Source organism: Manis pentadactyla, chromosome X (assembly GCF_030020395.1).
Source record: "Manis pentadactyla isolate mManPen7 chromosome X, mManPen7.hap1, whole genome shotgun sequence".
Lineage (NCBI taxonomy): Eukaryota > Metazoa > Chordata > Mammalia > Pholidota > Manidae > Manis > Manis pentadactyla.
In genome coordinates, this window is record NC_080038.1 from 96,709,299 (window position 1) to 96,726,767 (window position 17,469).

Sequence of the window (17,469 nt, forward strand, 5' to 3'; positions counted from 1 at the left end):
TAAATTTGACCTTACAGGCGGGCCAATCACCGGTGAGTTACTAATAATAACGTCATTGTTTCTCGGGCAACTGGGACGGTTATCCCCAGAGGCGGACCAATGATCAGGTACGTAAAACGCAGCGTGACCAATCACAGTCTTTCTTTCTTGATATTGTCCCTCCCTATTTCCATACCAGAAAGGAGTGCGGCACTTTAGTGATCCGGAGTTTAAGCCGCGAGTCGCTCACGTGACCGCAATCTCACATGACGTAGGCGATCACGTGATCTATCGCTTACGTGAGCAGAAGTAGTTCTGGTCGTCGTCTACCGTCTCGCTATAGCCGTCTGAGGGAAGAAGGAGGAAAATTATCCGGTATTTTTGGAGGTTGGTGTGTGGGTGGGAACTGGGACCCTGGGGGTGGTGATGATGAAGACCAAAGCGAGGTCCGCGGGCCGCCTCCGCCTTTTTCGCTCTCCGCTTTCCCTTCCCCCGCTCCCCCTCCCCCCTTCTCAGTGCCGGGAAGCCGCCTTTGCTGCGCCTGGTGGGGAAATGGTGGACGTTCGTGACTGTCTGTTTTTGTATGTCTTGCTGTATGGGCGGGTCTCAGGGAACCTTTAAGAGAAACCGTAAGGTGAAAAACGCTTGAAAACCCCGTCCATGGATTAGGAAAATCCAATTTTGAGACCAGTGGTCCGACTGCTAGTCCACCCATTCAGGCACTCAGTCTCCACTGACTGATTGTCTGTAGGGGGAGGCACCACGTGAATTTTATCTGTAGAGTCACATCTAAGCAAATACTGTGTGCCTGACAGAGGTGCCCAAGAAATGTTTTAACTGAATTGAATATTTAAATAACGTTATGTTTCTGCTTCAGACAATCTGTTCAATTTTGAACATTCGAAAAATAACAGTGTACTATAAATTTTAAAAATACACGTAATTCATCACCCGGAGATAACTTCTCAACATTATGGTCTATAAAAAGTATGTGTGTAACACACATATAAATATACAAATTCCTAACTCACAGATGGAATCCTGGTTCCTACTTCAGGCAACAGAGTTCTTGTGCCCTTCCCAGGAGATACAGTCTGAAGCAGAACCTCCCTGCCACCACACAGGGGATGTTAAAGCCTAGAATGCTGCGGGACATTAAATGGGATGGGTTATCCAAGAGAGAAGGCAGGTAAAAAAACCAGTCCGTAAATCTGCCACTCAGACCTATAGACAGTTTATAGGAAAGCTTATCACTGCAGATGCAGTGTGCCAGGCACTTAGTAGACAATTAGTGTTTGTTGAATTGACTCCTCAGTGCAGTTTTATGGCAGTTCTGTTACACTTTTTACTTTACTTCTAAGAGGTCCAGTGTTCCCTGACTATGTCAGATGAGCCATCCACATATAAAATTAGAACATTTTATAAAACTTGATATACCAAATCCCAGAAAAGTGAACATTTTATTATTTTTTATTCTTTTGCTGGAATAAAAAGAATTATTCTCTGTAGAAAATTAAGAATGTACAAAAAATTGAAAAAGCTGTAACTTACCACTAGAGTAACCACTATTAACATGTCACATATTCCCCATGCATGTATTTTTTTAACATTCTTTTTATTCCATTTACAGTAGTTTTTAAAAATTAAAACTGTATAATTTCCCTGTATGGCCCCGGAAGATGACTGGTTAGCCAGAGACGGGTAAGATTCCTCAAGGGAGGAACAACCTAAGACAGGCACAGTCGCAGGGGGGCCATCAGGTGAGAAATTGGGGATCAACAGAGGTGAGGCTTAGAACCTCACCCCCCGTTTTGAGAGAAATCTTCTGCATCCGTGGATGTTTTATAGCCTTTGTCTAGCTTGGATTAACACATAGTCTACAGGCACACACCTAATCATCTACATTTGCTCTCTTACAACACTAAACTATGTTTTCTACCTTTATCTTGCATCTACCTACCACTTCAGCATTTTATTAAAATAATAATAATAATAATAATAATAAAGGGAGAAATGTGGGATCCACATATAAATCAAGTATAAAAATCAAACGAATATTCATATTTGACCTGATTGTTTATAGTTCATAATGCGTGATCAAAACCAAAAGTTTCTGTGATGACTGCCCTTGTACTGTTCACCATGTAAGAACTTATTCACTATGTAAGAATTTGTTCACCATGTAAGAACTTGTTCGTTATGCTTCAGAAGACTGGAGACTGACGAGAATTAGGCTTGGGGTGGATTAATGATTGTGCATTGAGCAGTGACTCCCCTATACAGAATTTTATTGTTGTTAACAACCATTTGATCAATAAATATGAGAGATGCCCTCTCAAAAAAAAAAAATTAAAACTGTATAGAAGTATATAGGGTAAAAAGTGAAAATCCACTTCACTCTTCCTACCCTCCAGTTCCTGTTTTCTCAAAAAACAAGTTTGTATTATATGCTTTCAGGGCAGCTGCTATGCATTACATGCATGCTCATATTTTAAAATAAGTAGGATCGTACTATGCATATTCTTTCATTTAATACATTTTGGAAATCTTCCTAGGTCAGGGCAGATTTTTTTTAACAGCTGCATAGCATCCCATTTTAAGGATAAGGTATAATTCATTCAGCCATTCCCCTATTAATGGATAGTTAGGTTTCTAATTTTCTGCCATTACAAAGAGTGAGCATTTGTATTTCTGTTGACCAGGTTCCTAGAAGGAATTCCAACAAGATTAAAGGATATTTGAACATACATATTTTACATAGTTAAGATTATAAGGCAGCTGTGATCTTGGGTCACTTTAGATTATAGCATAAGTATTTTCTCATATTATTAAACGTTTTTATAATTTTTTAAAACATTTTTATAATTTTTAAATTGTGTAATATTCTTCTTTCTAACCTTTTGGAGAATATATAGCTCTCTAAATCTTTTGTCTGAATTTCAGATCTTCCCCTAAAGGCACGTAACCTGAAGTGGATTTACTGTATCAAACGGCGTAATACATACATGCAAATTGCTTTCCAGAAATACTGTATTAACTTGCGTTCTTGTAGGAGTGTATTAGTTTGTGAACCCTGAATATCAGCATTGACTTATCCTTGCTATTTAATTTTAACTGCCTTGAAGGGTGAAAAATGGTGATTAATTCCCAGACAACTCTCTTGTATCCTCATATCTGTATTATCCCTATATTTAATCTTAATCAAGTCCCAAAGAGTCCACTGCTTTGAATGCTTACGTTACAGTTTAAAAATGAATTTAAACTGTGCTGTTGCCTTAGGTGAATCCTTTAACATACTTCTAAGAGATCAGGGTTCTAACTAATCTTGCTTATGTCACCCAACTCCCACTGTTTGAGTTCCACACTGTTGCCAGGGTGATTTATCTGAAAGGACTTTTACGACTTCACTCCCACTCCCTTTCTCTTCCCTCCCCTCCTCTCCCCTCACTCCCTTGTTTAAAACCTGAAAAGGCCCGTAGGGTTTGTCTATCAAATAAGGCCTTTGGGATCTGATCTCTGTCTTGTCAGATTTACCTCCTGCCTTGCTGCCTCCTGTTCTGTGCTCTATCATAGTTTTAAAAATTCGTTTATGGATTCCTGAAATGGTTTGTCTGTTTAACAATTCTGTGCCAACTATAGAATTGACCATCCAGTCTCTGCTTTATACCACTTTCACCCTATTCACCCTATACAGAATCCTTTCATAGCAGAGATAATGTATATTTGACTTTTTGTCTTCAGTAAAGCTGGACAGTGTCCCTGTAGGACCATAAACCCTTTTTGGGTTTATTGATTCTTGCATTTAAGAGCTGAGTACTAGACCTGGCAACTGAAAAATGTAAAATGAATGCGTGAATTGCCCATAATTGCCCATAAATCTTTTTTCCATTTATCTCTTAGGCCTTAATATTTCTCTGATGTTATTAATTTGTGTGAGTTATTTATATAATAAGGATATTAATGTGTGTGTTGTAGGTATCTTCTCAAGTGCATTCTTCCTTTTAATTCTGTTTAACTTTACTTTTGATGTAATGAAATTTTTCATTTTTAGGTTATTAGACATAGCTATCTTTTACTTGTTGATGATTTCCACTGTTTTTGTTGCTGTTAATTTTTTATGCCTTTTTATTTTCTGACTATGGTGTTAATATATGGTCAATGTAGAAAACTTAGAACATACAGAAATGTCCAAAGAATACATTCCCTGAAACAAAAAGCTTTCATAATCCTACCACCCAGAAATAACTACCATTAATGGTATCCAACACTAATAGGTATCAAATAAATAATCGTCAAATGATTGAATGAGTTAGAAATTTGATGCAGCCTTCTTGTTTATGTGACTGTCTTACAAAAAAGCTATCAGTGTAATTGAGCTTTATATTAATAGTTTGCCTTTTTCTCTTACTATATCTTGAACATTTTTCCATGACAAGAGTCTTCTAATTTTTTCAGCTACATTGAAATTGCTTTGAGTCAAGCTTGCCACCAAGAGCCCAACAGTCACCATGATGTTGAGCACAGAAGGCAGGGAGGGCTTCGTGGTGAAGGTCAGGGGCCTACCCTGGTCCTGCTCAGCCGATGAAGTGATGCGCTTCTTCTCTGATTGCAAAATCCAAAATGGCACATCCGGTATTCGTTTCATCTACACCAGAGAAGGCAGACCAAGTGGCGAAGCGTTTGTCGAACTTGAATCCGAAGATGAAGTGAAATTGGCTTTGAAGAAGGACAGAGAAACCATGGGGCACAGATATGTTGAAGTATTCAAGTCCAACAGTGTTGAAATGGATTGGGTGTTAAAGCATACAGGCCCGAATAGTCCTGATACTGCCAACGATGGTTTTGTCCGGCTCAGAGGACTCCCGTTTGGCTGTAGCAAGGAAGAGATTGTTCAGTTCTTTTCAGGGTTGGAAATTGTGCCAAATGGGATGACACTGCCGGTGGACTTTCAGGGGCGGAGCACAGGGGAGGCCTTTGTGCAGTTTGCTTCACAGGAGATAGCTGAAAAGGCCTTAAAGAAACACAAGGAAAGAATAGGGCACAGGTACATTGAAATCTTCAAGAGTAGCCGAGCTGAAGTCCGAACCCACTATGATCCCCCTCGGAAGCTCATGGCTATGCAGCGGCCGGGTCCCTATGATAGGCCCGGGGCTGGCAGAGGGTATAATAGCATTGGCAGAGGGGCTGGGTTTGAAAGGATGAGACGGGGTGCCTATGGTGGAGGGTATGGAGGCTATGATGACTATGGTGGCTATAATGATGGGTATGGCTTTGGGTCTGATAGATTTGGAAGAGACCTCAATTACTGTTTTTCAGGAATGTCAGATCATAGATATGGAGATGGTGGGTCCAGTTTCCAGAGCACCACAGGGCACTGTGTACACATGAGGGGATTACCTTATAGAGCCACTGAGAATGATATTTACAATTTTTTCTCACCTCTCAACCCCATGAGAGTGCACATTGAAATTGGACCCGATGGCAGAGTTACTGGTGAGGCAGATGTTGAATTTGCTACTCATGAAGATGCTGTGGCAGCTATGGCAAAAGACAAAGCTAATATGCAACACAGATATGTGGAGCTCTTCTTGAATTCTACTGCAGGGACAAGTGGGGGTGCTTACGATCATAGCTATGTAGAGCTCTTTTTGAATTCTACAGCAGGAGCAAGTGGTGGTGCTTACGGTAGCCAAATGATGGGAGGGATGGGCTTATCCAACCAGTCTAGTTATGGGGGTCCTGCTAGCCAGCAGCTGAGTGGTGGTTATGGAGGTGGTTATGGTGGTCAAAGCAGTATGAGTGGATATGACCAGGTTCTGCAGGAAAACTCCAGTGACTATCAGTCAAACCTCGCTTAGGTCGAGAACAGTACTAAACAGCTACTATAGAAACAAAAGCTGTGCATTTATGGGAGTTGAATAGAATGGGAGGGATGTCTAGCATATCCAGCGTGACTGGTAAATGGGATATATCATTGATCCTGATCACTCTTGGTCAGGTTTTTTCTTTCTTCCTTTCATTTTTTTTAAGAAAAAAATTTAAGTTTAACAGTTTTGCATTACAGGCTTGTGATTCATGCTTACTGTAAAGTGGAAGTCAAGATTGTTTTAAAACTTAAAGCTCAGTAATTTTGAACACTGAAACATTCATCTAGGATGTAATAACAAAGTTCAGTATTGACCATAACTGTTAAAACAATTTTCAGCTTTCCTCAAGTTAGTTATGTTGTAGGAGTATACCTAAGCAGTAAGCGTATTTAGGTTAAAGCAGTTTCACTTATGTTAAATGTTGCTCTTATACCACAATACATTGAAAACTTTGGATGCATGTTGAGAAACATGCTTTTCTGTAAAACTCAAATATAGGAGCTGTGTCTATGATTCAAAGTGAAAACATTTGGCATGTTTGTTCATTCTAGCTTTTTGATTTAATATTGTGTAAGGCACGTGAGTGTACACTTCCTTTTTTTTTTTTTTAAAGATCTGGGACAACTCTGTAATACCAATACTTTAGGAGTTTGGTCATGTTCATTTATGTGACCTTCTGAGGCTTTGATTTAAATCTTTCCTTGTATTGTGATTTCCATTAGATGTACTAAGTGAAACTTGTTAAATAAATCTTCCTTTTAAAAACTGGAAAAATAGGTCTGTGCTGGTTAATTTTTATTATGTTATATGTGACATTTCTACAGTCCTCTGCTGTTGAAATTTGTTTTTAATTTTTCAATTACTATAAACATACATTAGCATCTTTATACATGTTTTTGCATATATCATTAATTATTTATAAGATGCAGTCCCAGAAGTGGCATTGTTGAGTCAAAGGTGCACTTTTAAGGCTTTTGATTTTATTTTGTTACCTTTCTGGTACTTTGTGTTTCCACCATGAATGTTTGTTTTTCTTTTCCCCCTTTCACCTATAGCTTCTTCAATGATGCACATTGTTCTTGATTTCAGCCAATTTATTAGTTGAAAGATGGTATCCCGTAGCTATTTTTATTTGTAGTTCTTTGATTAGTATTAAGGTGGAGCATTTTTCTGTTCATTTCTAAACTTAATATCGCCATGTCCAGAGGACTGCTGCGCTATGCTAGAGACTGTCAAGACAGCACTCTCCAAAATCCAAAGAAGTAAAAGCAAATGAATAGTCTTCCTTGCATTTAACCATAAATTAGAAGATCTAAGACACCTTTATATGTTTTAAAAAGAAGTAGGCCTATGTTATTATTAGAAATAATCAGCCCCCTCCACGAATTCATTAATAGTCTTAACACCCTTTAAGACTTTTCAGGGCATTTAAAGCTTGTTTTAACTAGTGGTTCTTAAATTTAATGTGCACCAGAATCATCTGCAGGGCTGCTTAAAACATTGATTACTAGGCCCCACTCCTATAGTTTTTGAAATGTGGTAGTTCTAGGGTGGTGCTCGAGGATCTGTTGATGCTGCTGGTCTCATGACCGACCGCATTCTGTGACACATCCCAGCTCTCTGATGGCTATAGGCCTATATAAATCCTAAAGCAGCAACTTCAAGGAGCAGCATCCTTCATGATCCAGTATTGCCTCCCCTACGTTCCTGTGAGAAGTAGTTCTAAACTTTCTATTTCTATTAAAGTACAAATTGCATGTGATTATTTACAATACCTAGCACCTCCTATGAGTTCTTTTAATGCCTGTGACATCAGGGGTTATCTTAACATTTCTGCTCATACCATAGTGACTATTAACAATTATACCTCTCAGTGACCACACCTGAATGCCCTCAGGTTAATACAAGCTGCACCTGAATTTCTACAGGTCTCTATATCTAACAAGCCTGAAAACGTATTCTTAGTCTGTTAAGAACTTGGGGCCTGAGAAATGCTCTGAGATGGGAAGCAATTACCAGACTGGTATCACCTGACTCCATTCTATTCAAGGACACTTTTTCTTGAGCCCCATTTTTAGAAAATCATTCACACTAAGGACACGCTGGGAGGTGATTTGAGATTCTTTGATGACTTCTAATTTCTGTCACAGCTGCCATGAGCAAGAAACCTATTTTGACTCATGTCATACTGAGCCAATCATCACCTTGCCCTCCTAAGCCTCTTCAGGGAGCCTCTCAGAGGGTTCACAAGTAGCTGTTTATGCTTTCCAGGCTAATCGGTTAATTTTCCAGAATGTTCTCAGAGACTGAGCAAAGATTCTCTAGTTAGCCACTAGATGTCACCAAATCCAAGGAAAGGATTGGCTGAGCCCTGTGCATTTGCTTCCTCTTTGCTGGATAAGAAAACTCAGAAGGGCTATGGGAAGCAGTCAAAAGAAAGAGACCCTAGAGAAAGTCAGTAATCAGCACTAGAGCTGAAGAAAGAGCAGCACGGGCACACACGCACACACACACACACACACACACACACACACAACGTCTCTTGCTCTAGAGCTGAAGAAAGAGCAGCATGGACACACACACACACACACAACGTCTCTTGCTCTAGAGCTGAAGAAAGAGCAGCATGGACACACACACACACAACGTCTCTTGCTCTAGAGCTGAAGAAAGAGCAGCACGGACACACACACACACACACACAACGTCTCTTGCTCTAGAGCTGAAGAAAGAGCAGCACGGACACACACACACACACAACGTCTCTTGCTCTAGAGCTGAAGAAAGAGCAGCACGGACACACACACACACACACACACAAAACGTCTCTTGCTCTAGAGCTGAAGAAAGAGCAGCATGGACACACACACACACACACACACACACACACAAAACGTCTCTTGCCCTAGAGCTGAAGAAAGAGCAGCACGGACACACACACACACACACACAATGTCTCTTGCTCTAGAGCTGAAGAAAGAGCAGCACGGACACACACACACACACACACACACACAACGTCTCTTGCTCTCTCAAATCTAATACTCTAAGGCTACCCAAGAGAGATTGCTGGAAGATAAAGTGGGCAGTCCTCTCTTAGCCCCCAACCGCCAAGTCAGGGGATTCATTTTAGACTGTGCACGTGAGCTACTTGGCAGGATCAGGCTGGAAGTTTGCAGCCACAACAATCACGGCATTACGGGCTGTCCACTGATGGCTTATGCCAGTGGTTCTCAGAGTGCGGTTCTCTGAGCAGCAGCAGCAGCATGACCTGGGAACTTGTTAAAAATGCAAAGTCTCAGGCCCCACCCCACACAGACTAATCAGAAACTCTGGGGGTGGGGCCCCTAAATTTGTGCCTTAACAAGCGCTCCAGGTGATTCTGATGCACAGAAGCACTGGCTTATGCATAGATTGCCTTATTCATGTATTCCTGCATTCTTTCATCCAACCATAAAAGAGGTCACTCAACCAAAGACAGTCCTATCTGTAAACATGGCACATCTGTACCTCCCACCACCCCCGGCAAATTGATATGAAAGTGCGTTGCACTCAAGAGACTCCAAGAAGGAACTAGTGGTTACCAAAGGGGAGGGGTGTGGGAGGGTGAGTGGGGAGGGAGGGAGAAGTGGATTAAGGGGTATTATGTTTAGTACACATGGTGTGGGGGATCGGGGATCCCGGGGAAAACAGTGTAGCACAGAGAAGGCAAATAGTGAATCTGTGGCATCTTACTACACTGATGGACAGTGACTGCATTGGGGAATGGGTGGGGACTTGATAATACGGGTAAATATAGTAGCCACATTGTTTTTTCATGTGAAACCTTCAAAAGAGTGTATATCAATAATACCTCAATAAAAAATTTAAAAAGAAAGTGTGTTGCAAATTCATTTACAAATCAAGGTCCTTTTTCACTGGGGAGAAGTCCTATGCTGTCAACAAAAATGCACATTTCTCCAAGATGGGCCTGGAGGACTGTTGCAAAACAGATAGCTGCTGATGGAAATGAAATTCCACTTGCTGTACCTGATACCAAGCTGAGAGTGTCACAAGGGTCATTTCACAACCTACTCCCACACTGACTGAAATTCAGTCTTGTGAATGCAAAGCAGACATGTATGGGGTCACCAGGTTAGCGTGTTGCAGGAGCCCACTCAGAAAGTGAGAGGTTAGCTTGTGCCTGGAGTTTGTCTGTGGAGCTCCTGACCCCACCCCCCATCCCCAGCAGTGATCTGCACTGACAGATACACACCTTCCTCCGACCACCAGCCTGAAAAGAGGATTTTAGGTCTCTGAAAGACATCTAAGAATCACTGTAATTTATTCAGCAATTATTTCTGAACATTTACTTATACTAGGCAATGAGGTGTTGGAACATGCACAAACAGGAATCCTAGTCCTAGGGCCGCCATTAGAATAGCTGTATTCCCCTGATCATAAGGCTTTGTTCCTGCACTGAAGGCACTGAGACTGGCTCTGTTCTCACCCCAGATGAATTCTCTTTTGCAGCAGACCTCTCTACTCCCGTTATGACCTGAAATAGTCTTGTGCCAGGTGCCTTGTCTCATGCAGTGGACAAAGCCTGAATCCTTTACTGGAGACTTCTGAGCCTCTACTGTGAGTATGTTGGGAAGGAAAGGACTCAGCTCTGTGTCGCAGGGAAGTCAGATTTAGTGAGATGAGAGATCAAAGTCAAGAAAGCAAAATAAGTTTTAATACACTGCAGAGAGTAGCAGAGCAGGCCTGCCTAAGGTGAGACAGGCAGGCATGGATGTTCATTCTGAGGCTTCTTTTATGTGGTTTTTGGCAGGGCAGAGAGGTCCTTGACTGACAGCTGTCAGCTCACTAGCCTTGTTCTGATTGGTGAAATGGGGACAGGGGCTGTGCTGAGCCTATCATTTATCTTATCTGGGGGGACTCTGGACATTTCCTGAGTCACTCTTGGACCCTGTGGCTTCATCTGATTAACTCTATGAGTCATTTTTGGCTTTCTGGTTCTATTTGATCAACTCCCTGAGTCATCTTTGGGGGCCCTCTCTCCTTTTCATCCCGCTCATTTCTGTCTTTCTGCCTAACAAGTAGACTTCCACCGAATCTGTTAAAAAACAAAATTCAGCCAAGTAAATTTGAAGATTTAATTGGATTTATTAACTGAATCATTAATCAGTCCACAACCCCTCTAGCAAGCAGAGAGATGCCCTGAAGGCCTACAGAAAGGGAGAGGTTTTTAAAGTCAGGACAAGGAAGTTATAAGGAGAAAAACGGTTACTTCGGGTGAGGTTACCTTCATCTGAGGACAAAAGGATCTTATTAGGTAGATTCTTTTGGGGGATGGCAAGGGCACATGTGACAGATTGTCTTACTGATGATAACGGGAAAATTCCTAACTGCATTTCTGGGGGAAGTTGAACCTGCAATTAGGTTAACTGTTAAGCCTCAGCTTGGAGGCTTGGCCTAGCAGAAGTGATCCCACGTTGGCCTGTGTTTTTCTTTTTAGTGGTTCCATTTCACCAGTTGCTCCAAGGGTTTTGAACCACCAATAGCCTCCTAGGCTCTCCCCAAATATGATTACCGTACAAGGAGGCTTTCCATCCCCCACACAAGTAGACTAGTGCCAGTCTTTCTCCACAACCTTTCAAATCTGCCCAGTCCTTGTACGTGCCTGAAGATGGACATGAGTCGACCGCTGGAGGGAGGCAGACTCATGCTATAAAGTGGGTTTTTGACCTCTGCCTTTCTGAAGACTTGGTAAATTCAGCCAGTGAATGACTCTTCAGCTGTCACACTGTCAGCCTTCCCTTGGCCATGCCCCGTTTTCTTGTGCACCCCTTTCATCCCTGGGTACATCACACACAGCTTGCTTGGCCCTGACTGGGGGGGACCTGTCTACAGCTCCTGAAACTCAAGGACTGGAGAAGGGATGTGTTCTAAGAATGCAGAGGGTTTGGCTCATCCTGGTGCAAAAGGTAGGTCCCAGAAAGAAAGTTTGCCTGAGGCACATGAAAGACAGGAGAGAGCCAAGTTCAGCTAAATGGGCAAAACCAGGTTTCTGTCCATGGCAATTGATAGGGGCAAGAGGAGGTCATTTGAGTTGCACAGGCAAGAGATATGCTAGTGTGAAAGTCCATGTGCATATATGTGGCAGTTGGCATGGGGTTGGGGGCAAGGCTGTAGGATGATAGACCAGCACAGCTGCTTCTGTATTCCAGGCTTAGCAATTGGGGTTATTTGGTTCTGAAATTTAGTCTGCAGGGGCAAGACAGGGTTACATAGTAAGTAGTGGCAGCACTGGGGAGCAGAACTGCTGGGGAGTAGAACTTCCCATGGCTATTGCACTCTACTTTAGAAGGAAGTAAATAATGCTCAGCAGTCAGACAGACACAGTTCAGCATACTGTTTAAATTATTTTTGTTTCCTTTGTGCCTTTGGACATAAAACATCTTTGTATCAATTTTGGTATCCTAGAATTGCCAGGTGCCAGAGCAGATACAGTTTCCTACATCCGGTAAACCTTTGGACTGAGACCCAAATTTAGAGAGATAAGAGACCAGGAGGGAAGGGCAGGCATGGCTCTGCAGAAAGAAAGAGGAGGAGCAATACAGCACAGGAGCAAGGCAGGGAAACCCCCAGAGCCCACTGAGGTCCAGGTTCCCTTCTGAATAGGATAGAGAAATGGTTTGGAGGCCAATAGGACAGTGACTACAGTCCAGGCATTCCCATCTCTGGCCATGCACAGCAGCACTATGTCATAGTGTCCAGATTTCATTTCATTTCATTTATTTATCTGTTTATATTGGTATCATTAAGCTACAATGACATGAGGAACATTATGTATACTAGACTCCCCCCTTCACCATGTCCCCCCCACAAACCCCATTATAGTCACTGTCCATCAGTGTAGTAAGATTCTGTAGAATCACTACTTGTCTTCTCTGTGTTGCACAGCCCTCCCAGTGGCTCCGCCCACATTATACATGCTAACCATAATGGCCCCTTTCTTTCTGCACCCCCCTTATCCTTCCCTTCCCACCCATCCTCCCCAGTCCCTTTCCCTTTGGTAACTGTTAGTCCATTCTTGGGTTCTGTGAGTCTGCTGCTGTTTTGTTCCTTCAGTTTTTCCTTCATTATTATAATCCACATATGAGTGAAATCATTTGGTACTTCTCTTTCTACGCCTGGCGTATTTCACCGAGCATAATACCCTCTAGCTCCATCCATGTTGTTGCAAATGGTAGGATTTGTTTTCTTCTTATGGCTGAATAATATTCCATTGTGTATATGTACCACATCTTCTTTATCCATTCATCTACTGATGGACACTTAGGTTGCTCCCATTTCTTGGCTATTGTAAATAGTGCTGTGATAAACATAGGGGTGCATCTGTCTTCTTCAAACTGGGATGATGTATTCTTAGGGTAAATTCCTAGAAGTGGAATTCCTGGGTCAAATGGCATTTCTATTTTGAGCTTTTTGAGGAACCTCCATACTGCTTTCCACAATGGTTGAACTAATATACATTCCCACCAGCAGTGTAGGAGGGTTCCCCTTTCTCCACAACCTTGCCAACATCTGTTATTGCTTGTCTTATGGATGGTGGCAATCCTTACCGGTGTGAGGTGATATCTCATTGTGGTTTTAATTTGCATTTCTCTGATGACTACCGATGTGGAGCATCTTTTCATGTGTCTGTTGGCCATCTGAACTTCTTCTTTGGAGGACTGTCTGTCTGTTCAGCTCCTCTGCCCATTTCTTAATTGGATTATTCACTTTTTGTTTGTTGAGGTGCGTGAACTCTTTATATATTTTGGATGTCAACCCTTTATTGGATCTGTCATTTATGAATATATTCTCCCATACTGTAGGATGCCTTTTTGTTCTTCTGATGGTGTCCTTTGTTGTACAGAAGCTTTTCAGCTTGATATAGTCCCACTTGTACATTTTTGCTTTTGTTTCCCTTGCCTGGGGAGATATGTTCATGAAGAAGTCACTCATGTTTATGTCCAAGAGATTTTCACCTATGTTTTTTTCTAATAGGTTTATGGTTTTATGACTTACATTCAGGTCTTTGATCCATTTCAAATTTACTTTTGTATATGGGGTTAGACAATGATCCAGTTTAATTCTCTTACATGTAGCTGTCCAGTTTTGCCAGCATCATCTGGTGAAGAGACTGTCATTTCCCCATTGTATGTCCATGGCTCCTTTATCATATATTAATTGACCATATATGTTTGAGTTAATGTCTGGTGTCTCTATTCTGTTCCACTGGTCTGTGGGTCTGTTCTTGTGCCAGTACCAAATTGTCTTGATTACTGTGGTTTTGTAGTAGAGCTTGAAGTTGGGGAGCGAGAGTCCCCCACACTTTATTCTTCTTTCTCAGGATTGCTTTGGCTATTCGGGGTCTTTGGCAGTTCCATATGAATTTTTGAACTATTTGTTCCAGTTCATTGAAGAATGCTGTTGGTAATTTGATAGGGATTGCATTGAATGTGTATATTGCTTTGGGCAGGATGGCCATTTTGACAATATTAATTCTTCCTAGCCAAGAGCATGGGACAAGTTTCCATTTGTTAGTGTCCTCTTTAATTTCTCTTAAGAGTGTCTTGTAATTTTCAGTGTATAGGTCTTTCACTTCCTTGGTTAGGTTTATTCCTAGGTGTTTTATTCTTTTTGATGCAATTGTGAATGGAATGGTTTTTCTGATTTCTCTTTCTGCTAGTTCATTGTTAGTGTATAGGAAAGCCACAGATTTCTGTGTATTAATTTTGTATCCTGCAATTTTGCTGAATTCAGATATTAGTTCTAGCAGTTTTGGAGTGGAGTCTTTAGGGTTTTTATGTACAATATCATGTCATCTGCAAATAGTGACAGTTTGGCTTCTTCTTTACCAATCTGGATTCCTTGTATTTCTTTGTATTGTTTGATTACCATGGCTAGGACCTCCAGAACTTGAATAAAAGTAGGGAGAGTGGGCATCCTTGTCTTGTTCTTGATCTTAAAGGAAAAGCTTTCAGTTTCTTGCTGTTAAGTATAATGTTGGCTGTGAGTTTGTCATATATGGCCTTTATTATGTTGAGGTACTTTCCCTCTATACCCATTTTGTTGAGAGTTTTTATCATGAATGGATGTTGAATTTTGTTGAATGCTTTTTCAGTGTCTGTGGAGATGATCATATGGTTTTTGTCCTTCTTTTTGTTGATGTGGTGGATGATGTTGATGGATTTTCAAATGTTGTACCATCCTTATATCCCTGGGATGAATTCCACTTGGTCATGGTGTATGATCCTCTTGATGTATTTTTGAATTTGGTTTGCTAATATTTTGTTGAGTATTTTTGCATCTATGTTCATCAGGGATATTGGTCTGTAATTTTCTTTTTTGGCCGGGTCTTTGTCTGGTTTTCATATTAGGGTGATGCTGGCTTCATAGAACGAGTTTGGAAGTATTCCCTCCTCTTCTATTTTCTGGAAAACTTTAAGGAAAATGGGTATTATGTCTTTCTGTATGTCTGATAAAATTCTGTGGTAAATCCATCTGGCACAGGGGTTTTGCTCTTGGGTAGTTTTTTGATTACTGCTTCAATTTCGTTGCTGGTAATTGGTCTGTTTAGATATTCTGTTTTTTCCTTGGTCAGTCTTGGAAGGTTGTATTTTTCTAGGAAGTTGTCCATTTCTTCTAGGTTTTCCAGCTTGTTAGCATGTAGGTTTTCATAGTATTCTCTAATAATTCTTTGTATTTCTGTGGGGTCCATTGTGATTTTTCCTTTCCCTTTTCTGATTCTGTTGATGTGTGTTGATTCTCTTTTTCTCTTAATAAGTCTGGCTAGAGGCTTATCTATTTTGTTTATTTTCTTAAAGAACCAGCTCTTGTTTTCATTGAGTTTTTCTATTGTTTTATTCTTCTCAATTTTATTTATTTCTTCTCTGATCTTTATTATGTCCCTCCTTCTGCTGACTTTAGGTCTCATTTGTTCTTCTTTTTCCAATTTCAATAATTGTGACTTTAGACTATTCATTTGTGATTGTTCTTCCTTCTTTAAATGTGCCTGGATTGCTATATACTTTCCTCCTAGAACTGCTTTCGCTGTGTCCCACAGAAGTTGGAGCTTTGTGTTGGTGTTATCATTTGTCTGCATATATTGCTTGATCTCTATTTTAATTTGGTCATTGATCCATTGATTGTTTTGGAGCACGTTGTTAAGCCTCCATGTGTTTGTGAGTCCCTTTGCTTTCTTTGTACGATTTATCCATATCAAAGGGATAAACTTTGTGGTCCGAGAAGTTGATTAGTAGAATTTCAATCTTTTTGAATTTACTGAGGTTCTTTTTGTGGCCTAGTATGTTTTCTATTCTGGAAAATGTCCCATGTGCACTTGAGAAGAATGTGTATCCTGATGCTTTTGGGTATAGAGTTCTGTAGATCTCTATTAGGTCCATCTGTTCTAGTGTGTTGTTCAGTGCCTCTGTGTCCTTACTTATTTTCTGTCTGGTGGATCTGTCCTTTGGAGTGAGTGGTGTGTTGAAGTCTCCTAAAATGAATGCATTGCATTCTATTTCCTCCTTTAATTCTGTTAGTATTTGTTTCACATACATTGATGCTCCTGTATTGGGTCCATATATATTTATAATGGTTATATCCTCTTGTTGGACTGCCCCCTTTATCATTATTTAATGTCCTTCTTTATCTCTTGTTACTTTCTTTGTTTTGAAGTGTATTTTGTGTGATACTAGTACTGCAGCACCTGCTTTTTTTGTCCAGTTGTTTGCATGAAATATCTTTTTCTATCCCTTGACTTTTAGTCTGTGTATGTCTTTGGGTTTGAGGTGTGTCTCTTGTAAGCAGCATATAGATGGGTCTTGCTTTTTTATCCATTCTTTTACTCTGTGTCTTTTGATTGGTGCATTCAGTCCATTTACATTTAGGGTGACTATTGAAAGATATGTACTTATTGCCATTGCAGGTTTTAGATTCGTGGTTACTTAATGTTCAAGGGTAGCTTCTTTACTATCTAACCATCTAACTTAGCTTGCTTATTAAGCTATTATAAACACAGTCTTATGATTCTTTATTTCTCTCCCTTCTTATTCCTCCTCCTCCATTCTTTGTATGTTAGGTGTTTTATTCTGTACTCTTCTGTGTTTCCTTTGACTGCTTTTGTGAATAGTTGATTTTGTTTTTTGCCTTTAGTTAGTATTTGGTTGGTCTGCTTTCTTTGCTGTGATTTTATTTTCTCTGATAGCATCTATTTAGCCTTAGGAGTGCTTCCATCTAGAGCAGTCCCTGTAAAATATCCTGTAGAGGTGGTTTGTGGGAGGCAAATTCCCTCAACTTTTGCTTGTCTGGGAATTGTTTAATCCCTCCTTCATATTTAAATGATAATCGTGCTGGATACAGTATTCTTGGTTCTAGGCCCTTCTGTTTCATTGCATTAAGTATATCATGCCATTCTCTTCTGGCCTGTAAGGCTTCTGCTGAGAAGTCCGATGATATCCTGATGGGTTTGTCTTTGCACGTGATGTTTTTTCTGTCTCTGGCTGCTTTTAATACTCTGTCCTTGTCTTTGGTCTTTGCCATTTTAATTATTACATGTCTGGGTATTGTCCTCCTTGGGTCCCTTGTG

At 40.7% G+C, this 17,469-nt stretch overlaps 1 protein-coding gene across 2 annotated transcripts; it reads left to right on the top strand.

The window, feature by feature from the left end:
• The first annotated feature begins 209 nt into the window (after positions 1-209).
• On the top strand, positions 210-6,001 carry HNRNPH2 (heterogeneous nuclear ribonucleoprotein H2). Of its 2 annotated transcripts, none has more exons than XM_036932753.2 (2): positions 210-354; positions 4,435-6,001. In XM_036932753.2, the coding sequence occupies exon 2, from the start codon at positions 4,488-4,490 to the stop codon at positions 5,835-5,837; it is 1,350 nt and encodes a 449-aa protein (XP_036788648.1). In that variant the 5' UTR covers positions 210-354; positions 4,435-4,487; the 3' UTR covers positions 5,838-6,001. The 2 variants fall into 2 exon arrangements, with proteins under 2 accessions (XP_036788648.1, XP_036788647.1); XM_036932752.2 differs by having other exon boundaries at positions 216-366.
• The last annotated feature ends 11,468 nt before the right edge of the window (positions 6,002-17,469 follow it).

Coding starts and splice junctions, on each gene's coding strand:
- HNRNPH2 (XM_036932753.2), top strand. CDS start 4,488: ATGATGTTGAGCACAGAAGGCAGGGAGGGCTTCGTGGTGAAGGTCAGG.